Source organism: Aspergillus caelatus, assembly GCF_009193585.1.
Source record: "Aspergillus caelatus strain CBS 763.97 unplaced genomic scaffold BDV27scaffold_357, whole genome shotgun sequence".
NCBI lineage: Eukaryota > Fungi > Ascomycota > Eurotiomycetes > Eurotiales > Aspergillaceae > Aspergillus > Aspergillus caelatus.
The window spans coordinates 3921-30715 of NW_022475620.1; the positions used below are offsets into that span (position 1 = coordinate 3921).

A 26795-nucleotide genomic window follows, 5' to 3' on the forward strand; every position below is an offset into this window, starting at 1 on the left:
AGATCACAAGGCAGCTTTCATGCTTCGCTACCTCACAAGCGGCTTTTAACAGTTTGCGGACGCACGCCAAGTTTTCTGTACGTCGCAGGGGTATCGAGAATCTTAGCAAAGTGGAACGGCGTTGTTCCAAGCAGGTTCTCCAGGAATGTATTGAGTGCCTTCGAGCAGGGTCTCCGTGGCAGGTACTGTTAGCTGCGATTTCCTGTACCCTCGTCACAGTTTACCCCCTACCTGTTAGGCGAAGAGATGACTTCACACCACCGGTCGATGTCCTTAGCCTTGGTTATCCCCGTGACGATCGAGTAACACCATTTATCAGGAAGTATCTTAAGCGGGTTCTATAGAAGCCGCGCAGAAAGATAGTCATCTCAAAGAAAGAGATGCAAGCAGCTCTACATCAAGGATACACCGCGGATGAAAATTTCGCAATGAGACATAACAAATCACCACAACACGGGAACATGTCCTGGAAGCGGAATTCTAAACAACGAACACACATCATTGAGGAGAAATGCCACACCCATGATACCTGCGAGCGATGTCGTCATAGCCCCGGGACAAATTTATCCCCATTTGGTCACGGATACTTGGACACACACAACCAACCAGTGTTATCAGCGTACGGGACAGTCCTTGTGGTCTCTGTATGCGACATATCTATATCGTACAAGCCTGAGGCGTGTGTCTTTGCGCTAAAGTCAATAGGGGATCTGAAAGACAATATAGCTCTCTCCCTAATGGTGGAGGATTTGATGCAGAGCAAACTTGTCTATCATACACCCAAATGTGGTGTCAGTAACATTAAATCAAACGAAGGTGTAAAGTATAATCTTCCCTTACCATACCGTCAGATAGCCCAGGAGGATAAAACTCTTCTCATAAACTGGATCCTAGAACTGCGCGATAAAGACCACTCCAGTCGCAGACCCTCGCGAGAGAAGGTAAATAACATACAGAAGGTTATATACTATCTCAACTTGGGGCACTTGGAACACGAAGCCCAGGCTCTTGTCGAACAAAAATACCGCTTTTCAACATTCAATAGCATGGTTTCCCCAGCAAGGCAAGAAAATCGGAAGCAAAACTATGACCAGATTAGCCCTCACAGAAAGATAAAACTATGTGGCAACGATCTGACCCCGGCGATTTATGACATCGGATGATGGCAAAGCCTTTTTAAGGCAGCACTATCCAAAGCAGTTCCAAGCTATGTCGTCATTATAAATATTCCTCAAATTCCTACAAGAGAGCAGGGTCGAATAGTCATTGAGATTAATTGAATATTGCCAAGGAGACCCGGTCTGTTCAGCTATAAGATCGAACTGGTACAAAGTGGATCCTTAACAAATCACAGATAGTCTATTTTTTTTTTTTTTTTTTGCCGCATGGGCTTATATTCTCTTAGTGAGGTAAATAGGGTCAATCAACCAAGATTCTATTAACCTGGTAGAGCCTCGTTATAGGGTGACCCCACACTCGAAGTACCTGCCTAAGGTGCCCGTCCCTATATTTCAAGGATAGAGGTTAGACACTACGATAAGCCAAACCATGAAATCTATACATACAGATCACTATAGATCAACTGTACTAACTCAGGAGCAGTGTCAATCCAGCAGTATTAGTCGCGCAGTAACTTGCTCCGATCTACACTGCTTCCAGCTCTGGTGTTTATTTATGTACATGGGAAGGTGCAAGTAATAGTATGACCATCACCGCCAATACCTGCCCACTTGTCTTGTTTACAGCCATCCTCGTTAAAGTCCCGGTGTTCATTGCTGTAGTTCAGGTAGCCATCAGTGTCACCATTGGTGTGGATACTATTTTCTGGTGTTAGCATAATAGCCTCGGTCAATATGAATCCAGACGAGGGCCTTACCAGATAGAGTATGGCAGTTGTGAACTGAAGCAGTGATCGCCTGCGTGCCAAATCTCGTTGCATGCTTCACTGAGGACATCCTTTCGGCCATCGCCATAGTCGAGAGAAACACCGCAGGTGTATGAATTATCACCGCCACCGACAGCATTCTGGATTCGAGATATTCGATTAGATGCCACTCGCTCAGAGAAACATGTAGATGGGCCTCACCTGACCGCGCTGCTCGTCCAACTCAACAGTACATGTGCGATCGCGACGCTCGACTGCCGCAGCTGAGGTACTAGCAAGAAGGGTAGAAACAACCGTAAGGAACATAGGGAGCATCATGTTGGTTATGACTGTTTGAGTCGAGGGCTCGTGGTAGAAGAAAATATAGAGATTATGGAGGGAATAGCAGAGGATGGGCTAGAGGAAGAATTTGCATCACCTTCTTATAGTCCTGCTCGGGCAGCACATTTCAGTTGCTCTCCGGGCTTTTCATCTGTCGACCTTGGACGGAAACCTCGGTTGGCATGACCCGACATCCTGGCCCCCAACATTAGGGCGGCTACGATCGTTTCCCTAAGAGACCGGGATCCATAATCCCCACATTCCGCTATCCAAGCATCATTCAGGGCTCATCCGGAGTAAATTAGGAGGTCCACTGTTACCACAATTCTTCAACAAATTTGTCAAGCAAAATCATCGCCCACTCGGCTTAATTACCTTCTTCAGCCAACCTGGCCTTCCTCCAGTTAACATCCCCCACGCACTCCACACATCATTTTGGTTACATTCACTTCGGTTGTACGACGTATGTGGAATAGATATAAGACATGGCTGAGTGATAACAGGCTCCACAGCCTCCACCTATCTCCCAACAAGCTGAATGTTTTCATAACTGGCTTTCCACGGCAGGTGAATACAATGCATGGCCAACTTTTAGCCGAACAATCAGTGTATTGCATGAAACGGGACTGCTATCTAGCAATGGCTGCTGGCGGAAGGATGACCTGTTATCAGTCGACAACGATATCGCGCATCATGGACAAATACACATGTCGTAATTTGGCATCCTCTTTACTGTACTTCAGATCGTCGAAGGAGCGGCCAATTTGGTTCAACCGGATGTCAGGGCTCTTCGGATAGTGAGGTCGGAGAGGTTGGAATACGGATGCTTTCATCATGCCGGTTCACACGCAACTAGTACACTATAGTGTTCGTGAGTAGGGCCCACACTTGCTTTCTGGGCGGATCAACTCCAATGCGACCGTCGTTCCCAGCATGAGTGGTGGATTTGATGAGGCAATATTCTACAGTGCAGCGTACTAGCAGAGGGCCAAGGACATCTTAAGAACGTCCAGTAGATTCCATGCCCAAAATACAGGAGTATACGCTTCTCATGAATGAAGATTGCACACAGAAATGACAGTATATTGTCCCGGGCAACTAGTTGACACGTCTCTTATTGATGATGCATCAGCTAACACACTCACACCACCTGGCTCCGAGAACTATCTGTATCTCTGGGTGGATCACTCTTGGGTGATGAAAGCTAGATGAGCTGAAGGATCTGCTGGTTTTTCTTCCTCGCCATTGTCGCTCCTATCTCTTCTCTCTTGGGCACGATATATAATATAGCTCTCTGAGTCGGCAAATTTGGGCCCGGAATGAGCGATTGATGATCCCCATACCAGTAGCTACTGTAACCTAATACTCAGTCAACTTGGCGGCGGCAGCTGGATAGCGGTCTCCGGCTACAGGAAACCTCCTAAGGATGTCGTCAAGCTGTCCCATGTCACCCTGTGATAGTGGCACATGAGTGTTATTTTCCCTGACCCTCTCCACTGCGCGTGCTCCTGGAAGCGGGATGATTGTTGGCCACTCTCCCGCGCCACTGCGAGTTCGAAGCCAACTCAGTGCCAGCTGCGCAGGAGTACATTCTTTCACCTTCGCTACCTCCTTCACCTTTTCTACTAACTGCAGGTTGGTCGGGAGGTTCTCGGGCTGAAATCGGGGAAACCGTCGGTGATAGTCATGGGGAGGTATATCCTCAGGACTTCTAATCCTTCCTGTCAACATGCCAGCCCCAAGAGGTGTATGTGCCTCCATCACGATACCGAGTTCGGCACATGTTTTGGCAACTCCGTTCTCAAACACATCCGTTGCCCACAAGCTTATCTCTGCTTCCACCATATCCACTTTCGCCACCGCATGTGCCCGGATGATGGTGTTCGAGTGAACCTCACTAAGCTGAATTCCCCCAATTTTACCTTCCTCGACCAGTTCTTTCAAGGCGGCGACTGTTTCTTCGATCGGAACGTGCGGGTCCACACGGCCAGGCCCGAACAGATCAATTCTCTTGGTCCCCGCAAGGATAGCATTGGCGCGATCCACCGATTGCCGGATTGCAGCAGGGGAGCTATCCATAGAAAAGGTACGCATATCTGCAACCCCACTCTTGACGCTCAGGACCACCCTCTCCGCATCGGACGGGTATTGAGAGAAATAGCGCTGCAGGAGGTGCAAAGAATTATTTTCCGGTGTCCCGTAGAAATCGGCGGCATTCCAGACGTTTGCCCCAGAGTCTAGCGCTGCCTTTAAAACAGGAAATGCTGCCTCGTCCGGAATGGCATCACCGGGAAGGGTGAAACCTGCCTGCTTGGTCAGCATGTAAGTGCGAAAGTCTACGGAGTAATGGACAGCGAACGCATAAGGCCGAGACCGGTAGACCCAATTTCCTTTCCTACAAGAGTAGGCATTGTCGGTGGTAGTACTGTGTGTTTTCCCTAATTTCTCTCCAAGCTGAACGAGGAGAGAGCTATTTGTATAGAATCTTCCGCGACCTTAACTCCGATCGGAGTCCACTAACTCCGTGACCCACCCACTCTACCGAAATTGCCCTATCAGACCTTGAGTAGACATCGATACTCAATACGACAGCACCCTGTTGAACAACAATTTATCTTTACAAGCATCGTGTAATTATTAGGTTTATGGATAGACTAAGCAATGGTCTGGTGCGTCAAATTTAGACTCCCCGGGGGGGGGGGGGGGGGGTGGGTTATATCTTCTCAGCGTTTATGCTCACCTACATACATATATATATCCTTTGTCCTGGCACAGCTACAACAGCACTCACTGGATATCACATCATAGGAGGAAATATTTCAGAGTCATCTCCTAGATTGAATTAAGTATTCCAAATCATCCGGAATGTCATTTCCAATATCACCATCAGGGCACGTTTTCCGCAGCCGCCGGCATCAGAGCCCCAGCTGGCGGCTGGTTCTTCTTCTTGAACTCATCGCACATCTGCTCGAAGGTTACCCACTCCACCCCTTCGTGTTTATTGATATGCTCGATAATTCTGCGACATGTCAACCCAGTTGTCCTTATAGAGTGCCATCTCCAGCCGTTTTCGTACCTTTCGTGCATAAGTAGCACATGGGGCCGCCCAGAAACATCTGGGTGTATCGTCATGGGGAAAACAAATTCGTCATACTCGCGGTAGAAATAATCGAAATGGTCCTAGGCACCGACAAAGCAGTCCAGAATTAGCCACGCAAGGTCTTTGAGAAATGGCCCGTTGTTTGGGGGGGCACATAGAACAAAAGGTCAAGACGGGGAACAAACCTTCCAGATATCCTCCACGTCCCGCGGATTCACCCACCCGTGGCTATTCGCAGAATTCTTGATGAACATCATGGGTGGCAGATCATCAATGTACCAACTACCTGGAATCTCCACCAGGCCGGTCGTCTGGCCCCGAACTAGTGGTTTCATCCACGTCTCCGCCTTTTGGCTGTAGTCAATCTTCGTCCATGAGTCGCCCGTCCGCAACCAGTACATCTGGCAGTCTTCGTGAGACATGGAGTGGTCGTACTCAATACCGTAGGCAAGAAGCAGTTCCACCATCTCTGCGCTGGCCTCCCACCATGGGGCGACAATCCCGCGCGGCGGTTTACCACAGAAGTCGCGGAGCATTTTATAGGTCTTGTCGAGAATGTCCCGCTGCTGCTCCTGCGTCATGCTGGCCGGGTTCTCGTGTGAGTAGCCATGCAGGCCGATCTCGTGGCCCGCATCCCGGATCTGCGCACACTCCTCCGGGAATGTCTCCAATGTGTGGCCGGGAATGAACCAGGACGCCTTAATATTGTATTTCTCGAACAGCTTCAGCAGCCGCGGTGTGCCGACGTGTCCAGCCCACAGGCCGCGACTGATATCGCTTACGCTGTCCTCTCCACCGTATGAGCCCAGCCAACCTGCGACCGCGTCGATGTCTACCCCGTAACCGACCAAAATGCGCTTCTTGCCCATTTTACGTTGGGGGTGGATGGGAAGTTCGGGTTTGATGGCTGTTTCTGTTCGTTTGAGTTGGAATGTGGTTAGGAGGACTTCCAGGCGGACACCACTGTAGTTCTCAGTCAATGGTTCGTGAAACAGGCGTGGTTGAACGTTGATATTTAAATCGTTGAGGGGATGTTTGACTGGGCACGAGGGGTTGAAGTGGGGAATGTCAAGCATGGAGGTTGAGCTGCTTATCAGGCTTTCCCCTCAAAGGTGGGGGTTTGGTTGTTGCAGCCGAGGAAGATCGTTTATCCTTAAGATGGGGGAATACCTATTAGTTTACTCTGGATATGGGAAACACCCTTGATTCTTTGGATTTGTTCTGCTAAGAGCTATTTTCTATTCTAGCAAAAGCAATAGTCATCCCTATTTCACTCACATCGTGGAAGTAGTTGTAGCTCTCATTTCCCGAAGCCCGATTCCGAGGATATTATTCTAGCTAAAGCTTGCCCTTGCATACCACAGCACCCTCATGTTCGATGATTGCAGAGGCCTGGTATATCTGCTGTTCTACAATTCTGGAATTAATCTAAAGAGAATCGCGTCAGTGAGTATAGGGAAATCAAAAGAAGGCATCGGTTACATAGTGTGGACCCAAGTCGTTGACTGTGGTGGCCCCCAAGAGTCGCATGCACGTCTTTGTCTCGTCCAGCAAAACTATAAGGCGAAGATAGAATATTAGCGTATGACCAAGGACAATCAGAGAAGAGAATAGGGGCCAGACTTTGTAGCGTTCGTTCAACTCCTTGCACCCCACCAGCGGCCAGGCCCCAAAGAGCCGGTCGTCCAATGCCAACAGCCTTCGCACCAAGACACAGTGCTTTGACTACGTCGGTACCTCGTCGAATGCCACCATCCACCCACACCTCCATCTTCTTGAAGACATGAGGGGAGTACTTCCGCACTTCAAGGAGTGTGTGTACGGCCGGCGGCGCCGTGTCCAGCGACCGTCCACCATGATTTGACAGGATAACTGCTTGCACTAGAGGCGTATACCGCGCGGCAATAGCAACATCTTCATGAGTTTGCAGACCCTTGAGGATGATAGGTTTCTTTGTGTGTTGTGATAGCCACTCGAGGGTCTCATGCCAGGTGAGAGACGGATCTGTACCAGCAAAAAGCTGGGTACTAACGCTGCCTGCTGGATTGACCTGCACATTGATACGCTCGTCATCTTCTCGCTTTCCAGACACGGGAGCATCAAGCGTCAGCACAACGAATTTGATCGGGTCCAGCCTGTTCACACGTGCGAGCATTGCTTCGCTTGCGCGGCGGTCTAGCTGAACATATAGCTGCCATCCAAATACCTGAGTCGGGAAGGCATTGGCAACCACCTGTTCGGGTGAGAGCGAGGAATTGTTTGCGATGATCTGGAGAGCTCCAAAGGCTCCGCATGCTTCTGCTATTCCAGCCTCCCCGCTAGGGTGGCCTAAGCGAGCCATGGCTGTTGGAGACACGTATATAGGGAGACCAACCTTCCATCCCAGGAGCTCTGTCTCCGCATTGCATCTCCGGCAGTCGACAAAGACTCGGGGACGTAACAAAAGCGATCGGTAAACTTGCGTGTTGAAGTCTTTTGTGATCTTATCGTCCGCCGCGGAGTAATAGTACGCCCATGCCTTTTTGCTGATTACACTGGTGGCTACCTTTTCGATCTCCTCCAGGTTCAAGAGTGAGTTATCATCAATTTCGTCCGGTGTATCCTTAGTCTGAGTTGCATCAGATGACTCCTCATCGAGGAAGAGTGACCCAATAAGTGCAGACTGGAGACTCTCCAAGGTGTCAGACGGATGAATGGGATCAAAGTCTTCTGTCGCATCTCTGCCACTCACGCGCAGAATGGCTTGGGCACCGCCAGGGTGGCTTGACAGCATATGCGTTACCTTGTCCCGATCAGATACTTATGATGAAAGTACAATGGGGTCGCAGCACAAACTCACATCATAGACCTTTCCATAGAGAGCAACCCAGCAGCTGTTCTCCGTGTTATGATTCGCAACTTTGGCTGTTAGTTAAGCCTTAGTCTGGGGAATTGTTGATGCACCTTCAGCACTTGTGAAAACCTTGTCCATATTGAGTTTTGAACTATTGGCTACAGCATAAATGACCAAGTCCTCCACACTAAGGAAGGCAATATTAAATCATAACTCGCTATGTAATGAACCATGAAAGAGTCAAATACTATAGCTTTTCCCCACTCTTAGCCGATTAATGCCCCCATCCCAGGGAATGATCAAATCCTCTCATTTAATTCAGTTGCCCACATTCGATAGATCAGGAAGAGATACACAATACGGTAACCCCCACCCTTGGGTAGTCTTTTACACTCGATTAACAGGGTAGAAAGTTTGCTCTGATCAATTTGGATGCCTGCGGTTTCATGGTGCCAGCCCCATCCTTTTGCCCGTAGCCTCCACTATTGTGTCCTCGCAGTGACCTAGAAGACCAAATCGCTGGAGATTTACCGTCCATGGAAGCTCTTACAGCGCCTCGTGTCCATGTGTCTCGAATGGCAACCCAAAAGAGAGAACTCCCACAGTCACCCACATTGCAGCACTGGCATAGATAGGGGCGCTAGTAAATCCGGTCTGAGATGAAACGAGACCGGCCACCAGGCCCCCAAGCCGCAGGAGGGCTGCTGCGGTGCCTGTTCCAGTACCACGATGGGGGGCTGGGAAGGATTCAGGGGTGAAGGCGAACATAACAGCATACTCTGGGAAAAGTGGTGAGTTTCAGCAGTCAATAGGAATTGCCGACTTTAATGCTCGCTTACCAAAGTTAGCTAGGATACTGGTGACACAAGAGAAGGCCAAGCTGGCAGTAGAGTTATTGACCCCCACATAGGCGAAAAGGAACACGGCCGTCACTATGGACGAGATTCCCATCATATACCGGCGGCCGAGCGTGGTGTTGACTCCCACAGCAGCGGATAGCGGACCCACAATGCCAACAGCCGATGTGATGCAGTAGTTGCGGTAGGTTAAATAGAGGGAAGAGCCCTCTGTGAATTTGGTTTCCAAATACGATGGGAGGAAGTTAAAGTAGAGAGGGTATCCGATGCCTGTGATGAATATTAATTAGGAACCTCGCGCCTGGTGTTTTCTAGGGACCAAGCCTACCAATGGTTAACCATACTACCCAAATAATTATGGTATGTCTAGAAAGCTTTGATGTCGCAAATAGAGCGCGGTAATGTTCACCCCTGAATGTTCGCATGTTGTCGGCGATCATTTCCTTCGTCGAAATTCGTGCGTGTGCTCCATCTTCACTGGGCGTAGTGCCCAGCCGAGTATCAATTTCGCGAAGCATGCCAATTGTCAAAGGCTCTGGCCTTCCATTCTGTCTAGCAACATGGTTGACTGCTTCTACAGCATCTTGATCCCGCCCCTGAGATAATAGGTATCGTGGAGTCTCGGGGAGCTTGAAAGCAAGCAGGCGTATTATGGTGAAGACGAGAGACATGCCTCCCAACGTAATCAATGTATATCGCCTAGAAGTCACCGGGTTAGCTTTGAAGTGCAGATAAGCTGCGAGCTCGTACCATCCCATGTTCTCGCGGCGGGGACACGTTGCTGGAGTCGTGTCTGTTGGGCAGCTGAAATTGGCCAGGAATACCCATGCAATCAAGGAAACAATCAGTTGACCTAGGCTCCACCATGCAGTCAATGCTGTGAGAAGATATTGATGGCTGATTGTCCATTAGTTCTCAAATGACGATTAGACTACAGAGACACAGACCTCCTAGGAACAAATTCCAAGAACATCATCGAGCCCACTGGGACGTTCCCGCCGGCTGCGGTACCAATGACCGCCCAGAGAGCACTAAAGGCCACGAAGTTCATAGATCCGGCAACAGCGCAGAGAAAGGTGCCTGCTATAAGTACTGTAAGGTTGAACGCGGGTCGTCGACCGATTAAGTCGCTGGAGATGCCCCAGAACGATGCACCTAGGATGAGACCGATGTAGTACGCGATCGAACTGTAGCTGACATGGACAATGCCCGAAAGCTCTTGTTGAATAGGAGGCTGGACACTGCCAATACCTTGGGAGGCAAACTAGCGAGACGCAACGTTAGCATCGGGAGAACTAGAGAATGGGAATACACGGTTACGTTGTCCACGATCCATCCAAAGCCTGTTACAAAAAACAGTTTCCACTGAAACCTAATTCTATAAGCAGTGATTCTCACATACAGAGGTTTTCAATATACTCACTTTCCCATGCCAATATCCTCCATGCACCTTCCTACCAACTCCGACTTGAGCCGGTACGCGTGTGTAGTAGAAGAACCATAGAACTGTTCAACTTCATTGTCGTCGAGGGCAACGACATTGCCTGCAGCCTTATCTGGATGGGCGTCATGGGTAGGCTGACTGTGCTTCTTTTCCAAGTGAATTTCCTCCATTTTGGATACCTTTGATCCTGGTGGTGCTCCCTTCATATTCAGGCCATGCCTGTATGCCAATTCATATACTCACCTTTAGGGCTGAGAGTTCTGCTGAAAATGTGTAGCAGCCAATCATGCCGACCAATTTACAACCCCAGGAGGTGATAACAAAAGTGGGTGAAGATAATACGACGGCCAGACCTAGCCAGATTCCCCCCACCTTTGCTCGTCCATGGAGAGGAATACAGAGAGGATGGTCGTTCTCCAGCCTAGACCAGGAGCAAGCACATACCCTCATTAACATGATGTCATAACGGCATTATGCGGCAGGTATCCATTCGTCTATCATGATAGACATATGATATATGGGTACGATTATGGTGAGGACAACTTGGTTTAAGACATGAAAGCATTGAGACACAAATAACAACGCTCCAGTGTAGCTCGCTACGCTCCGACAGAAGCTACCGTTGGGGTAGACGCCAGGCTCTGCATTTCCATCTCCTTCTTGTATTTTTCCGCCCGGCCATAGCTCTCCTTGTAGGCTTCTGTTACCCTATCCTGGACGGTAATGGGTGGGTATTTCGCTGGCTCTCCCGGATCACAACAATTGGGCAGGCACTCGCAAATATAGTCCGGGTTTCCACTAAAAAAGAATGGAATCGAATATCTCTCACGGCCCGACTTGTTAATCACGCGATGAATGTTGGACTTGTATTTATCATTAGCCATGCGCATGAACAGGTCGCCCAGATTCACAACGTAGGCCCCCTCGACAGGTTTCACCTGTAGATGATATGTATTAGTTATGGCATAAATACGGGCAAGCTAGGCACACACATCAAGCCACTGCCCAGTGGGTACGTCCAAGACCTGCAAACCATCCACTTCATCCTGCAGGAGCAAAGTAACACATCCAAAGTCAGTATGGGCTCCAATTCCACGATTGAGCTTCTCGTCCTGGTCCTTCGGCTGCGCGGGATAGTGGAGGTAACGCATGGTCGCAACAGCGCCTTCGGTGAGAGGCTCGAAAAAGGTCGAGTCCACACTCAGGGTTAACGCAACCACACCAAGGACGTCTTTAGCGAGCTCGAATACCGCACGATAATATTCCATTGTTGTCTTTTGGAAATCCTCCTTGTCGGGGACGGTCTGTGGCCATTGATTGGGACCACTATTCAGCTTCTTCTGGATAAAGTATGGATGATCTTCGGGAATCTCCTCGCCAATATAGAGGCCTTCTTTCAGCTCAGGGCCGGTGCCCGCCTCGAGCATTTGCGATCGCAGCAGCTCATAGCCCCGGTTGAAGGTATTGAGGTCTACCTGGTCAGTCAAGGTTCGTTCTCAAGGCGGAAATTGAGGACGATACTTTTGTCAATTTGCATCTTCTCTGCTAAAGGCATATCGAAGAAGCGTTTGGAGCAATTCATCACACGGCGCTGCAAGTCGAGCGGCACACGATGGCCTGTAATCTGGAAGAAGCCATTGTAGTGGCAGCACTTGCGCACCTCCTCCACCAATTTGGCCTTTGCTTCATTGTCACCCCCGTAGAAGGGAGAGAAGTCCAGGATCGGGGGAGCAGTTGGTGCGGCCATAGTTCTTCGCTATTGATTGGTACTAGTATCGTTCTCGTCGCGACTTGTGTCTGACTCTGGCAACAATATGTCCTGCTCGAATATATCCCCCCCATAAACACCGTCGAGATCTCATCACTACCACCAAGGTTCGGACAGAATGCCGACATCCAACCCCTCATGCACAATCAGAGGATGAAGAGGGCGAGGAGGCGAGGGTGGGGGTGCTGCTCAAAGATGGGGTGATAGAGTTGCTGCATCCGGTCACATTGATAAGATGATCGGCAGTCCAAGCTACAGCACGACGCGGGGTGTTATCTCGGCAGTCAGTCTTTAGCTTTCGACTTGGCAATATTCGTACTTTTGTACCAAATATCATACAGCTTCTATCGTAGATACGAGATAGGGCCCTAGCGGACTAAAGCGTTTTTAAGCCCATGTATCCCCTATGATGACATTTAAGTAGGCCCGCCCGTGATGTAAATTATGAGAAAGGATACAAGGAACCTGTAGCACAGACAATATGTCTAAACAAGTGAAACAATCTGCGATGACATCCCCAAATGCCGAAGCAAATATGGGGCAAAGCTCCACTTATGCAGACCAAGACGCCGAACAGGCATACCGTAGAAAAGTGGACCTGTGGGTGTTGCCAATGCTGTGCCTGGTGAGAACATTGAGACCGGTCGGAGAAAACAAAAGGATCTCAAACTAACACCTATAGATGTACTTCTTTGATTGCATGGATCGCGTGGGTCTTTGGTATTCTCCTTTAGTTACACGCACAATACTAACATGACCAGAGTAACTTGGCAAATGCCAAAACGGATGGTCTCGACGACGACTTGAACTTTCAGGGCAATGATTATTCGCTACTAATACTTCTTTTTTATATTCCATTTGGTCTGTTTGACCTTCCATGGAACTTACTGATCAAGCGCTATTCTGGTCGACTCATGCTCTCATTTAGTAAGTTCATCCTAGGCCCCGGCTCCGAGGAAGTGACTAAGTCGTACGCTATTATTCATTAAGTGTCCGTTGTTTGGGGTATCCTTGCACTTTGCCAGTGTGCAGCTAAGAACTTTGGCTCATTACTTGCCATTCGTATCGTTCTCGGTATTTTTGAAGCAGGTTTCTTTGCTGGAGCGACCTTTTACTTGACCCTTTTCTACACCCGCGGGGAAATGGGCTTTCGCCTGGCCGTTGTCCAGTCGTTCGCTGTTCTGGCCTCAGCCTTCAGTGGACTGATCTCTTTCGGCGTCTTCCAAATTGATAGTACGTCGGTGAAGGGGTGGCAGTACTTATTTATTATCGAAGGTGGAATGACACTACTAATCGGAGTCCTGGGCTTTCTGATTCTACCAGATAACCCCCAGAAGGCCTGGTTCCTGAACAGTAGGGAGAGAGAGGCAGCAACCGCTCGACTACTTCGAGACTCTTCATCCGAAGTAGCGACCGATTTCAATCTTAAAGCTTGCTTTCAGTCTTGGGCCGACTGGCAGTTCCCCATTTGGTGCATAATAACGTTCACCTATCCCGTTGCCTATGCAACAGCAATGAACTTCTTCCCTCTAGTGAGTTCGGGACTATATACAGTCTCCAAAGCTTCAGCTCTGACGGAAGCAGATCGTGCAACGTCTCGGATACTCCGTTGTGAAGACCAACTTGTGGACGGTTGCCCCAAATCTGGTCGGCGCAGTGGTGTTGCTCAGCGTCGCCAAATCATCGGACTACTTTCGCGAGAGAACCCTTCACATAGTATTCTCCCTAGCCCTTTCCCTTGTGGGGATGGTGATTCTAGCTGCCATTGATGTTCTTCAACATAAGGGGGTGGCCTACTTTGCTTGTTTTCTAATGGCATCGGGCGCATATATCCCATCATGCCTTGTTCATGCTTGGCATAATAACAACAACGTGCATGAAAACTCCCGCGCGGCGAATACGGGATTTTTTGTGGGCTTGGGGAATCTAGCGGGTGTAGTCAGTGCTGCTACCTTTCGGACCGAATATGCTCCCAAGTATGTCGCACCCTAATCTCAAGGAGTAAATATAAGAAAAAAGAAAAGTTCTGGACTAATTCACGGCAGGTATCTCCCTACCCTAGTTGCGACTTGCTGTTGTAATGCCGTATGTATCGTCTTCGTCACGGGATTAGGGTTATGGATGCGGATGGAGAATCGTCGTCGCGATCGGAAACAAGGACTAAGGGTGAGAGAAGATGGAGTGGATACTAGTCAGGTCAAGAACGGCAGTAACAGCATGGAATGGCGGTACTTCCTGTAGATCTTGCATGTTATAACGGGTGGGGATATCTCTCTTAGGGCTATGTTGACTCCACCCACGTTCGCTGTCTATGAGAGTGAGAATAGTTGAAAATCTTTACGTTGAAACTCCAATCACTACTAACTTGGCGTCGTGATCATTATTGGCTACGAGTAGAGATAGGCCACATATCAATCTCTCTCTCTATCAATTTTATGTTTTTTATCTATTAATCCAGCGTTCCCCGCATTCTTATCAGTGACATCGGCCATCACGCCGAGGGCCCATGCATTTCTTTCTTAGTCCTCAATTTCCACCTCCGGACTTCCACTGCCATTGAGTTGAGTGCGAATTTCCTTCATATCCTTTGCTAGCACCATGAAGAGTCACCCTTGTGAATATCCCGGCTGTGGTAAAAGCTTCACTCGCGCCGAGCATCTACGTCGACATGCCCTCAATCATGAACAGTCGCGCAAGGGCTTTACCTGTAAACGCTGCACGGTCCACTTTCAGCGCCCGGATTTGCTCGGTAAGTTACAACCCTCTCTCGACCTTGACTCATTGGAGTCCCCAGGGCTAATCTATTCAGCCCGACACATGCTGCGTCATGACAAACGAGATGAAGAAGCCGGCGGACCAGGGTTAGGCGTCTTGAATACACGCAAGCGGACTCGCAGAGCTCGTGATGGTACCATCATAGTGCGCCCTTCGCAGCGAGAGATGCGGTCGGGAGCGCGTTCGACAACTTCTTCGTCATCCACAGGTCAGGATTTAGTAGCAGAGGAGGAGCAGGAGGAGGATGAAGAGCCCGTGGACGAGGCCCCCATATCGCCGCCTATTTCTGGCACAGACCCAAGCTCTTTACCGATTGTCGATGCAGATCCATTTTTGGCGCCGATGATGCCAGGCGGCCCCTTTGAGCCCTATGTTGAACCTATTCCAGGACAGTTTGATGCAGCTGACGGATCATTTAATGTCGGGTTGGGTGGCATGGGCGATTTCTTCAGCATGGACACAGGTAGCGTCGCACCTAATTCCATTACGGCTTCCACTTGTCTAATGAATATAGCCACGGACTTCAATCTTCCGTTTGCGGCGACTTGCAATTATAATTGGTTGTTTGATGTCGCCTCTCTCGATGATGCCTTTCATCAATTTGAATTTCCTCTCGGCTTCGATACAGAACCATTCCCTGGTGCACTTGACACGGAATATAATCAGGCAGTAGACAAGTACGATGGCCCGTCAGCCCTGTTGGAGGTAGCGTCAATGATGAACAAAGAAAAGATGTCACAGTCTGCATTGTCACCTATTATGCCCGATATCCTGGACACGGACTGGATGTCCGGCACCTCTTTTCTGGGGCCCAGTCCACCGCCACACCTGCCACGACTGTCGGAGAATTGCCGGCGAGGCATCCTGTCCCTTGTGATGCAAGTATCGCCTTTAGGGATTGATGGTCGGCCAAGGACGCTGGACTCTCCTCTACTTACCCTCGGGGCTCTACAGGGCTATTGTGATCTCTTCTTTACGCGCTTCAATGTTACCTATCCCCTTGTGCATCAGCCAACCTTCAATCCAGATACCATTGACCCAATCTTTCTTGCGGCTGTCCTCTTCATGGGAGCGACCTACAGCACGCGTGAGGCGCATCAGCTAGCCGTAGGCATCCATGACAAACTTCGCAACCAACTTTTGTGCCATGAAGAGTTTTCTCCACAGCCGCAGTTCTGGGTCTTGCAAACAATGCTTCTCATTGACTGCTTTGGAAAGATGAGGGCTGGCCCCAAGCAGCGCGAGCGTGCTCAGCTATTCCACTGTGTTCTGATTAAACTCATCCGCCGTAGCAACTGTTGCAGTATACAAGACTCGCCTCATCTGGCTCGCTCTGAGGATATAGATCAGGCCTGGCGACAGGCGATGGATGCAGAACAGCGGAAAAGGCTGGCGATACTATGCTTCATGTGGGACACTCAGCACGCGGCTCTCTTCTCGCAATCCCTCTGCATGTCAGCATTCGAGATTCGGTCGTCTTTGCCTTGTAGCGCTGCCACCTGGGAAGCATCGTCAGCTCGAGAGTGGGCACACTTTGCTGCCCGTGAAACAAACAGACCGTTCCTGACGGTTCTCAAAGGCTATATTACCCCAGGATCTATGTCTCGACCCCGAGATCTGAATGTCTTTGCTCGCACGGTAATCCTACATGGCTTGATGTCGGTATCAGCCGACCTCAAACGACGCGATCAAACCACACTACGGTCGGAAACACCGGAGCGGGTGGGAGCCTGGACTCCACGGATGAGCCGATCTTATGTTTTATGGAAAGTGGACTTTGATGCAGATTGCCTCGCTATGAAGCTGGGACAGACAGCAGATCCACGTCGTTTCACTGGATTGAAAATGGCAGCCCATGCTCTCTATCATGCCTCTAGCCTGGCATTGAATGTGGAAATCCTCGACTTACAGATTGTCGCGGGAGCAATGCAAATTCTCGGACGAACCGTCACTCCGGCCGACCAGGCCAGATCCCAGGACAATATTATTCGTTGGCTGCACGAGGATTCTGGAGCATCGACCGCTGTGGCACGGCATGCATCACATCTCTTGCAGGATGCGGTGATGAGCCTTCATGATTGGGACCAGGCAGATGCTTTCCATTTTCCCTGGTGCCTCTACTTGGCTACGTTGGCCTGCTGGGTTTTCCATCGAGGCATCGATCCTTCGTCATCTGAGCCCCGAATGAATACAGACTTATCTTCACTTATTGTCATGATGACCAACTGCCCCAGTACTACGGAGCTGGCAGCACTGTCGGGGAAGTACGACCCCAAACCTTTAGTAGCAGCAATGGCCCAGCAACTGGCGACTGTCCGATGGGCAGTAGTTCATGATGCAATGAAGGTACTCGTAGGCTTATCTTAATAGCGCAATAATTCCATTCTGTGTTCTCCTCTAGCTCTCTTCTATTTACTGTAAAAGGGATAATCGGTGTATCCCTTCTCCGCCGGGTCAGCCCCATAGAAGGTCGACCGATCATAAGGGTTCAATGGCAGTCCCTCCTTCAACCGTCGAGGCAGATCGGGGTTGGCGATGAACCACCGGCCAAAGACCACCGCGTCAGCTCCGTCGTCAATCACCTTCGGTCCAGCATTGTGAGGGTTGAAGTTCCCTGCGGCCAGGAATGCAATGCCGCCCTTTTTCAGAGTTGGCCGGAACACATCCAAGGACGGTCTCTCCGACGCGAGAGAATGAATCTTCTCATTCTCGTCTAGAATCTCGTCAAAGCGAGGTTCAATCATATGCACATATGCGGGTCGGGACTCCGCGGGGAGTTCAGCGATTTGGGAGCATAGCGAAAGCCAGTGCACATTCGGGTTCGAGTCTCGAGTGTCCTGGAAGTAGTTGTATGGCGACAGGCGAATGCCTACACGGTCTGCCCCGATGGCCTCAGAGGCTGCCTTCAGTACCTCAAGGACAATCCGGGACCGCTTCTCGATAGAACCCCCGTAATCGTCTGTCCGATTGTTCACATTGTCGTGCAGGAATTGATCCAGGAGATATCCGTTCGCGGCTAGTTGATGCTATTCTCAGTGAACTGATTATCTCATGAAGTGCATGTTTCATTCATACCATGAATCTCAACCCCGTCAAACCCTGCCTCCATAGCTCTTTTGGAGGCTGCGGCATATTCTTGGACAGTCTCTTGGATCTCGTCCACGCTCATTGGTCGCGGAGGCGTCGCACCGTACTCGCTGCCATCCAATGCCTTGCCGCTAATCGGAATGTCACTGGCACTCAGGGCTTGCTTTCCCTCAATGAAAGGTGGCACTGTGGCCCGACCAACATGCCATAATTGGCAATATATGTAGGCGCCTTTCGCATGCACTGCATCGGTGACTTTCTTCCAGCCGACAATTTGTGATGACGTGAAAATGCCGGGGACACCTGGATATCCAGCCGCCTGAGCTGTCAGTTAAAGCCGGGGCTAGATTAGTAGTCATACGTACGAGTCGACTAATCGGAGTTGCCTCTGTCAGCATGAGACCTCCCGGTGAAGCTCGTTGCGCATAGTATTCGACATTAAGATCGTTGGGAACAAATACGCCGTCGGACTCCTTCGTCGATCGCATCCGAGTGCATGGCGCTTGAATTACCCGATGACTTAGGGACACAGCGCCCAAACGGAGAGGCTGGAAAAGAGGCCCAAGAGTATCGACTGAGCCCATTGTGAAGTAGTTGATTGCAACTGGGATGGTTCTTTTCCGCTGGACAGGGACAGCATGTTTATATAACCTATTGACACCCCGCTGTCATGACTGAGAGGTGCAAAGAGTGGGAGAACAGTGGGATAGAAACATCCATCGTTGCAAATGTCGATTAAGGGTACATAAACTGCGACCCACCCCCACCATAAGGCTAGTCTTGCCCCCCACTCTCGCTCAGGCAGCTCTGAAGCACCGTGACGTGCGTCTAGTCTAGTCTCCAATCGTGGCATGTACCTTTTTGTGTCAAAGATATTGACCCTAGGGCCGCTTCGTACGAATTAACAAAACTCGATGCTTTTGACCCGCTGTTTCTGACTAGAATGTCATCGTAACAGCACCTTCGATTTGGCCTATAAGATATTTAGTATCTATAGATTTCCTTTAGGTATTGACCTTTGAACATTTCCATCACTGAAGTCGTACACATACGTAGACCTTGGTACTGTGAGCAAAATATTTCTCCTTGTCCGTAGCTGCTAGACTGTAGGCCTCAATACTAAGACATATGTGTCCCTATTATTCACGACAGAAAGGGTTCAAACAATCACATGTTGTTATTATGTATCCAAAGCTATCTCAATAGTATTTCGTTATAAGCCAGTGAAATGGTCAACTTTAGCCGTAAAAGGGCCCTCCTAAATTCAGTTATTCGGCGATTGTGTACGCCATCGTGATCACAGCAGCCCTCGAGTAACTAGTAATTTGCTACTTCTCTTAATTTGCAAGACATAATCCATGGTCGCAAAGGTCTAACAAGTCTACTTTACATCATGAATGCGAAGTAGTCGTCAATCCACTTCCCAGCCTCGGTGCCCGCTGCCAGTTCCCATGTCTCAATGGTTCCAACGTATCCATCTGGTCGCACAATCACTATGCCAGCCTGCTCTCCCTGCAATGACCCAACCCATTTGTCTGTACAACAGGGTGTATCAACATGGTCCAGATATAAGGTCCAGCGACTATCTTGCAGTACCTTGGGTAAATCTGCAATTTCGAACCCAGACTTCGAAGACTGAGTCACCATCGCATAAGTAAAAGCGCTTGATGCCGCGGTATATCTCTGTGAGTTCATAAATGTGTCTGATGGAGCTGCCTTTTGGGGTTGAATCGCATATGACTGGTTTGCTCGTGAGGAGATCTTTCCGATCCCAGTCGCGTTGTCAAGTCCCTCACATACGATACTGAGAAACCCAAGTGCCTTTGGAACATCTGGAACAAAGAAGTATATTCGGAATTGGCTCAACATAGGAACATCAAGCTGGATGGACACGGGGTTGGCGTCAATGTACCGAAGTACCTTTCCTGGAAGCTGGAGAGTGCCAGGCCGCAGGGGGGTGGATATGGCAGCCCTGCCTCGGCTCAGCAAGCCCTGTGAATATTCCGCACCCATGCCAGAGATAAAGCGAATATTTTCATCAAAGTTCTTGGCAAGGGCAGCCTCGCCTTGCGAGAAAGCTTTGCAATGTTCTGCATCGAAGTTTATAAGATCGTACGCAATCTTTTGTCGTTCATCTTCATAGGTAGATAGAAGGGACGCGTTGGCCAAACCACGAATAACAAGATTAAGCTTCCATGCCAGATTAAAACTGTCATGCATGCTTGTATTCGCTCCTTGGGCTGCTAGAGCAGAATGACAGTGTCCAGCCTGTTGGGTATTAGCATGAAGCAGGCGAAACGCAAAGTGGGTAAAGTATCGTACATCACCGGCAATGAATATCCGAGCCTCTGAGTCCATGAAACGCTTCGCTACGCGTTGCCCCACGACATAATTTCCGAACCATTCAATCGTCTTCCACTCAAGGCGGAAGGGATGCATTGCTTCTCTAGCTCGTTGCATAGCATATTCGGGCGTAGCTTTGGACCTATCAACTCGTTCGCCATCGGTCTCGCTGAGCTGAACGTATAATCGAGTCATGTTGCGTTCGCGAGGGATCCAAAGAATAGACCCCGCCAGAGCGGAACGTACTGCAACTTTACTCCAGAGGTCGGGAAAATCGGTATCGATGACACCTATCTCTTAGCTTTATACTGTACATGCAGACACGGTTGAACTCACCATCCAGTACGCCCCATGAGGCGTTGGTCACCTCACCCTCCAACTGCGCATCTGGGATACACTCCCGTACTTTTGAACGAGCCCCGTCACATCCAACTAGGTAGCCGGCCCGGATTGTTTTGACGGTCTTGCTCGCCAGGTCCTCATATGCAATATCCAGCTGCCCTGTGCCTGCCACACGCGAACAAGAAGCAAACCGACTGTTTCTCATGACAAAGACACCTCTAGCCTCCATATCATCGATTAAAACTTCTTCAACCATACCCTGGTGGGCAAGAAGGATATAAGGATCGGAGGCTCCGACGAGATGATCAGGATAATGCGTTTGGCGTCCTGTTCGGTAGAGTGGTTTATCTGGCATTGATCGCTGGGATCTGTCAGCCGCAATCAAAGAGGTTTCAAATGATACAGGCATACCCAGAAAGAAATATCGTAGACACGGGCGGCATTTTTCAACAAGGGATCGGCGAGTCGCATCTGCTTGAATGTCTCAATCGTCTTGGGTTGCATGCCATCCGCCTTGCCGGTGGAGGTCTTGTCCGGACGATCATCCAGGATCTTAACATCAATACCGAATCGAGCCAGATTGCATCTATGAAACTGTGAGTCGACTAAACATGGTTGTTGGGAGCGAACCTACGCGAGCATCAACCCGGACGGCCCAGCTCCGACCACAACAACCGTGGTTGAAGCATCAACAGGGCCTCGAGAACTATATCCTTCGTTGTCTACACTGGGTGCCATTTTTCTGATTGTTTCGTTTTCAGCGAAATAAGGGCGACTCAAGTTCTCTGCATGGATATAGACCCTGTATATTATAACTTAGATATTGGAGATTTTAAATGCGGAGTAGGCCAAACCCCCACTCTTGCCCTATCTCCGCTACCATCGGGTGACTCCCCCATCCACAATGACATCTTGCCCCGTCATGTACGCACTGGCGTCGCTAGCTAGGAAAACACATGCTCCCATAATATCCTCGGGCTCAGCGATACGTCCATTCATGGCTTCCAACTCCCAACCTTGAACAAGATGGGGGAACTGTCAATGAAGTCAGTGTGGAACACCACAGCAGTTGAGCTTCTGGCAAACCTACAGCCGCAGTCATCTCCGTTCGCACATATCCAGGAGAAATGGAGTTCACACGGATACCCTGCTATGGTCAGTCGGAGCTTAGAAGGCACGGTCCACAACTCACGTATTCTGCCAGCTCTTTTGCAATGGCAGGGCACATAGATCGAACTGCTCCTTTGGTTCCGCAGTACGCGCTGCACAGTTGGCTTCGCACAGCAATGTGACTAGCCATACTAGCTACAAGCACGACGCTCCCATGCTTTGTTCCGTTTGCGATCATCTGTTTTGCTGCCAACTGAGCTGTAAAATATAGCCCAAGTACATTAATCGAGACAAGATCGTGGTGGTCTTTGTAGGTAAATTCCAGGAAGGGAAGATGACGGTTGATCCCAGCGCATGGGACACAAATATCGAGGGCATTATTAAAGTCCTTCTGAAACTGCGTGAAACCATTTTCAAGCGATTCCTGCGACGAAACATCGACTCTATTTCGGTCAGTCACTCACCAATTGTGATATGGGGAATCGCGAACCTGTAATACGCTGTGCGAACATTATAGTCATTTTCCATAGCATAGAATTCAGTGTCCGGATTTACGACATCAAAGATGGCTATATTCGCCCCTGCCTCGGCCAGTCCGCGCGCAAAGGCGAGCCCACAGCCTCGAGCGCCCCCCGTTACTAGTGCTGTTCGACCTTGGAGTGAAAACTGACCGGTTAGCCACAACGGGGATAGTGTAGCAAAACACCTACTTTTGACATCCTGCAAATTTTGAAAACTTGAACAGAAGTTTCAGTGCTCTTCCGTATCCCGTAACACTCGGGTTCATGGCTTTTAGCCCCTCAGATATAGCAGTGCCCTTTGCAGTATCGGATAGCGGCGGGTGGGTGACCCCCAGATAACCCCCATCTTTGATCCGCGGGATCTCCAGCACGAAGCTATCATAAATACCCCCAATACATAAGTCCATCTCTTAATAGGATCCAAAGCAGACCCCACACTCCTGTCACCTAGTCCACTTTCGTTCACCATGGCTCCTCGCGTTCACATTAAGCAACAACAAACCCGCTCCAAATCATGTCGACTTGACATTCTGATTGTCGGAGCTGGTCTGGCAGGACTGGGCTCTGCCATTAGTTGTGCTCTCGCCGGTCACTCCGTTCACATTCTTGAAGCTGCCCAGGAAATTAAAGAAGTCGGCGCCGGTATCCAGGTTCTTCCGAACAGCTCGCGCGTTCTCCAACATTGGGGCCTGGAGAAGGCGTTGACCCCGCATATGACGGTTCCGAGCGTCTGTAACTTTATTGGGTGGAAGGGGAATAAAATCTCCCACTTAGACTTTCATGAATCCGAGAGCAATTATCCTGGAACATGGTATCGGGATTTTCATCGCGCTGATCTCCAGCGGTGTCTTGTTGACAGAGCTCTGGAACTCGGGGTACAAATGACCTGCAATGCACGCATTGGAACCGTCCATGTAAGCGATGATGGCGCCACCTCAACCGTCGTGGCAGCGGATGGTAGGCAGTGGGAAGGGGATCTAGTGATCGGAGCGGACGGCGTATTTGGAAGGTTGACGGAGGAGTTGCTTGGACGCAGCGATCCCCCAGTCAAAACGGGGGATCTTGCATATCGTCTGTTATTGTCAACTGAAGAGATGCGGAAGGACCCCGAGTTGGCACCGTTTGTGAACAATCCACAGGTCAATTACTGGCTTGGTCCAGATGCTCATGCTGGTGTGTTGCTTTCAAATGAATTCACTTGATTTAGCTAACTATAGCAGTCAATTACGTACTTCGGGGCGGAGACCTGTTCAATATGGTGTTGCTTGTACCAGACGATATCCCTGAGGATTCCCTTGCATCGACGATCGAAGGAAATGTGGAGGAGATGTGCGCCTTGTTTGAAGGCTGGGATCCACGGTAGGTCACTGCAACAGGCCTTCTACGACTACTTTGGTAACTAACAGCAATAGTATTCAAAAGCTCCTTAAGCTCTGCCAGTCTGTGCAGAAATGGAGGCTTTGTATCCGATTCGGGGAATTCGACTGGTCTCATCCATCCGGTTCTTGGATGATGCTGGGCGATGCTGTGCATGCAACCCTACCGTATCTCGCCTCAGGGTATGATCCAGCTTTTGCAAACCTTTCTACTTCGGTACTAACTGTTACCACTTAGGGCCGGTATGGCATTTGAAGACGGTGCCGTTCTCGGTGAATGCCTATCTCGTCTCCCCGATCGTTACAATCTCGAAAAGACGTCGCCCGAGTTTCTTAAGGCCAAAAGGCACGCCCTGTCCGTGTTCCAACGGTGTCGTAAGGAACGTACAAAGATGGTTGTTGAAAGGGGAAATATCCAACAATATTTGTATCATCTGCATGATGGGCCCGAACAAGAGGAAAGGGATCGGAAAATGCAGATGACACCGACGTCTGAAGGCGAGGCTCTGGCTTGGAGAGATCCCGGATTGGCTCCGAAGCTATTGGGATACGACCATATTGCCGATGTGAGTTATGCATGTGGTAAGCAGTCTATAAGCCCAACTAACAATGATCAGGTGGATCGCCATTGGGTAGTCCGACAAGAAAGTGAGATGGTGGAGTCTCGACTTTAGCTACAGCGTGTAAATTGAATTAATTCGAGATCAAAGTGTTGGTCCACAGTCTATGAAAGTGTAGAACGGGGCCCCACTGCCCCCATCTTTGATATAAGATAGTTTATCAACCTCCCCATTCTTGACACCGTCTCCATCCAAGTCACTTCAGTAGTTCCCCGCTCGGGTTATTCCGTATATAGACGTCCCAAGGATCTTTGCCGTGATGGCAATCTGTCTCTATTTTTCTCCTTGAACGTGATACTAGCTAGATCTCTTCTAAAAATGTGGCAATACTTGGGCTTCTCATCCAAACAACCAGAGAAAGAGCCTCCACGGGGGCTTCCTGCATCATGGTATCGCTCCGAGCCGGTGTATCAGCTGGAACGCCGAGCGATTTTCTCCAAGCGCTGGATTCTCCTCACCCATTCGAGCCGATTCAACCAACAAGGCGATTTCCTCTCCTTCACCGTCGCAAACTTTTCATTCTTCTTAATCCGGGACCGTGATGGTACTATCAATGGTTTCCACAACATCTGCCGGCACCGCGCATTCCCCGTCGTACAGACTCGTTCCGGATCGACCTCCATTCTTAGTTGCAAGTATCATGGTTGGTCCTATGGACTCAAGGGAAATCTAGCCAAAGCACCGCGCTTCGAAACTGTCCCGGAATTTGATAAAAGCCAACACGGATTGCTCCCCGTACATGTCCATATCGACAAGGCCGGCTTCGTTTGGGTGAACCTGCAAGCGGGCTCGCCGGATGTGCAATGGGAGGACGACTTCCGAAGAATCGATGAGCAGCCACGAATGCAAGATTTCGACTTTGCCGGGGAATACACCTTCGATCACTACTGGGAAATGGACTTGGATGCAAACTGGAAGGGCGTGATTGAGAACTATAATGAGTGCTATCATTGTGCAACTTCGCATCCGCTCATCAGTGGGGTGTCGGATCTTCCTCGGTATCGCGTGGAGCCCACAGCAGGATACATGGAGCATCACATTTTCAACAAAGAACAGATCGATGCCCAGTTTAAACGGGCAATTACTTATTTCTTCCCAACCACATCAGTCACCGTCACGTAAGTAAAGCGTACCGGCCATTGACGTGTGTCGCTGACCCGCAAGTGACAAATTCTTCTATATTCAACGCATGATTCCGGTTTCCGCAACCAAGAGCAAAATTGAGAACGAAGTGTATCGTCATCGAGCTGCGACGGACAAAGAGTTCGATGATATCAACGCGTTTTATCGGCAGGTGCTTGACGAGGATAAGGAGCTGTGCGTGGGAGCACAGGGCAATCTGGGCGCTGGGGTCTTTGTCAACGGCGAGCTTCACCCAGACAAGGAAAAGGTACGCGGCAAAAGCCACGTACTAGCATCTTTTTCTCTGACCAGCGATGACAGGGCCCGCTTCATTTTCAAAGGAATGTGAAGGAGATGCTCATGGAGCACCGAAAGAAGGAAGAGCAACAAGGTGGACGAGAAATATGGCCTGCACTTCCTAAACTACCTGAACACATGACTGAGAAGCTGGCTGACGAAGAACGATTTTGTTCACAATTAGAGGCTGCCACTTGCCTGAACAGGCCGGAGCTGACATGGTAATTCTCATCAGTTATGCTCGCCGGCTAGCAGCTAGCATGGTCGGAGACTCGAAGTGCTGAATTACTGATCTATCCAGGCCTTCATGATCAGGGTGATCTGGAACATATCAAACATCTAGTTGACCTCCATAGCGAGGCAGTTAATTTCATATGATAGTATCACACTTCTCGCAAGGCAGATATCCGAAGTTCAGGATCTAGCTCAGCTGAGTGGAAATCGTATGAGCCATGGACCTGACCTGTACGGCTGGAGGTGGCCATACGGCTGGCAGGGTCGGAATTCCCCAGTTTTACTTTTAATACAAGCAATCTGGTTGGTCATATATACGATGAGTTATGTGGGGTATTTAGTTTTGTAAATCGGAAAAAGTTGAATTCCATCAGGGATCTGCCATTCCGTACCATCCTATTTATTACTGATCCAGCAAGGCGGAACGTCGAGGCGGTAGCAAATATTTGCCCCAGCATGGCAAGTGTTGGTGACAATCGATGCACCTTTTCTTTTACTTTTCCTATTTCCTTTTATAAGCGTAGAATTTAATTCTCTTTATGGGAATCTCAACATGAGGCTCATAAATTTAGAAATACTGACATTAATTCCAATACTGTCTGCGTATAATTCTTTATACCTGCCAGTGAAGACCAAGCGTGCTACGGTACAGCCGGCGGATAAATATACCGTACTTGATCACCTGACGCACGTCCCCACCTGCCGCACGAATTTCTGTATGGCAACCAACATTAAAAATGAAGCTTTAAAGTAACATACT

The 26795-nt window shown here is 49.5% G+C and overlaps 10 protein-coding genes across 10 annotated transcripts; 3 read left to right on the top strand and 7 right to left on the bottom strand.

Annotated features, from left to right (window-relative positions):
* Positions 1-456: 456 nt before the first annotated feature.
* BDV27DRAFT_138119 (uncharacterized protein) lies at positions 457-1208 on the top strand. Its single transcript, XM_032069157.1, has one exon. The coding sequence runs from the start codon at positions 462-464 to the stop codon at positions 1161-1163; it is 702 nt and encodes a 233-aa protein (XP_031921253.1). The 5' UTR covers positions 457-461; the 3' UTR covers positions 1164-1208.
* Positions 1209-1672: 464 nt separating this feature from the next.
* Positions 1673-2203, bottom strand: BDV27DRAFT_163821 (uncharacterized protein; the record flags this gene model as incomplete). Its single annotated transcript, XM_032073596.1, has 3 exons — positions 1673-1817; positions 1877-2025; positions 2087-2203. The coding sequence occupies 3 exons, from the start codon at positions 2201-2203 to the stop codon at positions 1673-1675; spliced, it is 411 nt and encodes a 136-aa protein (XP_031921254.1).
* Positions 2204-3397: 1194 nt separating this feature from the next.
* BDV27DRAFT_138120 (aldo/keto reductase family protein) lies at positions 3398-4569 on the bottom strand (the record flags this gene model as incomplete). The annotated part of the gene is made up of 2 exons (XM_032069158.1): positions 3398-4509; positions 4566-4569. The coding sequence occupies 2 exons, from the start codon at positions 4567-4569 to the stop codon at positions 3566-3568; spliced, it is 948 nt and encodes a 315-aa protein (XP_031921255.1). The 3' UTR covers positions 3398-3565.
* Positions 4570-4907: 338 nt separating this feature from the next.
* On the bottom strand, positions 4908-6373 carry BDV27DRAFT_138121 (polysaccharide deacetylase family protein). The gene is made up of 3 exons (XM_032069159.1): positions 5492-6373; positions 5283-5386; positions 4908-5225 (listed from the first exon to the last, which is right to left on the bottom strand). Exons 1-3 carry the CDS (start codon positions 6173-6175, stop codon positions 5093-5095), a joined length of 921 nt encoding a protein of 306 aa, XP_031921256.1. The 5' UTR covers positions 6176-6373; the 3' UTR covers positions 4908-5092.
* A 271-nt stretch (positions 6374-6644) lies between these two features.
* On the bottom strand, positions 6645-8277 carry BDV27DRAFT_163824 (FMN-dependent alpha-hydroxy acid dehydrogenase; the record flags this gene model as incomplete). Its single annotated transcript, XM_032073597.1, has 5 exons — positions 6645-6734; positions 6789-6862; positions 6930-8088; positions 8146-8204; positions 8250-8277. 5 exons carry the CDS (start codon positions 8275-8277, stop codon positions 6645-6647), a joined length of 1410 nt encoding a protein of 469 aa, XP_031921257.1.
* A 408-nt stretch (positions 8278-8685) lies between these two features.
* On the bottom strand, positions 8686-12320 carry BDV27DRAFT_169668 (uncharacterized protein; the record flags this gene model as incomplete). Its single annotated transcript, XM_032075097.1, has 10 exons — positions 11962-12320; positions 11433-11911; positions 11061-11378; positions 10420-10502; positions 10317-10368; positions 9944-10260; positions 9747-9893; positions 9325-9695; positions 8979-9266; positions 8686-8918 (listed from the first exon to the last, which is right to left on the bottom strand). Exons 1-10 carry the CDS (start codon positions 12185-12187, stop codon positions 8686-8688), a joined length of 2514 nt encoding a protein of 837 aa, XP_031921258.1. The 5' UTR covers positions 12188-12320.
* Positions 12321-12743: 423 nt separating this feature from the next.
* Positions 12744-17350, top strand: BDV27DRAFT_169670 (MFS transporter/fungal specific transcription factor domain-containing protein; the record flags this gene model as incomplete). The annotated part of the gene is made up of 9 exons (XM_032075098.1): positions 12744-12833; positions 12891-12917; positions 12970-13135; positions 13199-13740; positions 13793-14184; positions 14254-14399; positions 14775-14915; positions 15018-15446; positions 15498-17350. The coding sequence occupies 9 exons, from the start codon at positions 12744-12746 to the stop codon at positions 17348-17350; spliced, it is 3786 nt and encodes a 1261-aa protein (XP_031921259.1).
* Positions 17351-17391: 41 nt separating this feature from the next.
* On the bottom strand, positions 17392-18654 carry BDV27DRAFT_163829 (alkene reductase; the record flags this gene model as incomplete). Its single annotated transcript, XM_032073598.1, has 3 exons — positions 17392-17999; positions 18059-18389; positions 18436-18654. The coding sequence occupies 3 exons, from the start codon at positions 18652-18654 to the stop codon at positions 17392-17394; spliced, it is 1158 nt and encodes a 385-aa protein (XP_031921260.1).
* An 802-nt stretch (positions 18655-19456) lies between these two features.
* Positions 19457-22584, bottom strand: BDV27DRAFT_169671 (FAD binding domain-containing protein; the record flags this gene model as incomplete). The annotated part of the gene is made up of 10 exons (XM_032075099.1): positions 19457-20338; positions 20393-20703; positions 20750-21116; positions 21167-21341; positions 21390-21477; positions 21688-21790; positions 21948-22103; positions 22146-22308; positions 22356-22503; positions 22572-22584. The coding sequence occupies 10 exons, from the start codon at positions 22582-22584 to the stop codon at positions 19457-19459; spliced, it is 2406 nt and encodes an 801-aa protein (XP_031921261.1).
* Positions 22585-22853: 269 nt separating this feature from the next.
* BDV27DRAFT_169673 (uncharacterized protein) lies at positions 22854-26079 on the top strand (the record flags this gene model as incomplete). The annotated part of the gene is made up of 7 exons (XM_032075100.1): positions 22854-23559; positions 23607-23745; positions 23799-23945; positions 24001-24328; positions 24797-25500; positions 25547-25772; positions 25826-26079. 7 exons carry the CDS (start codon positions 22854-22856, stop codon positions 26024-26026), a joined length of 2451 nt encoding a protein of 816 aa, XP_031921262.1. The 3' UTR covers positions 26027-26079.
* Between the last annotated feature and the right edge of the window lie 716 nt (positions 26080-26795).

Coding starts and splice junctions, on each gene's coding strand:
- BDV27DRAFT_138119 (XM_032069157.1), top strand. CDS start 462: ATGTCCTGGAAGCGGAATTCTAAACAACGAACACACATCATTGAGGAG.
- BDV27DRAFT_138121 (XM_032069159.1), bottom strand. CDS start 6,175: ATGGGCAAGAAGCGCATTTTGGTCGGTTACGGGGTAGACATCGACGCG. Junction 5,387..5,491: donor ACGTGGAGGATATCTGGAAG/GTTTGTTCCCCG, acceptor GTCGGTGCCTAG/GACCATTTCGATTATTTCTA. Junction 5,226..5,282: donor GTGCTACTTATGCACGAAAG/GTACGAAAACGG, acceptor GACATGTCGCAG/AATTATCGAGCATATCAATA.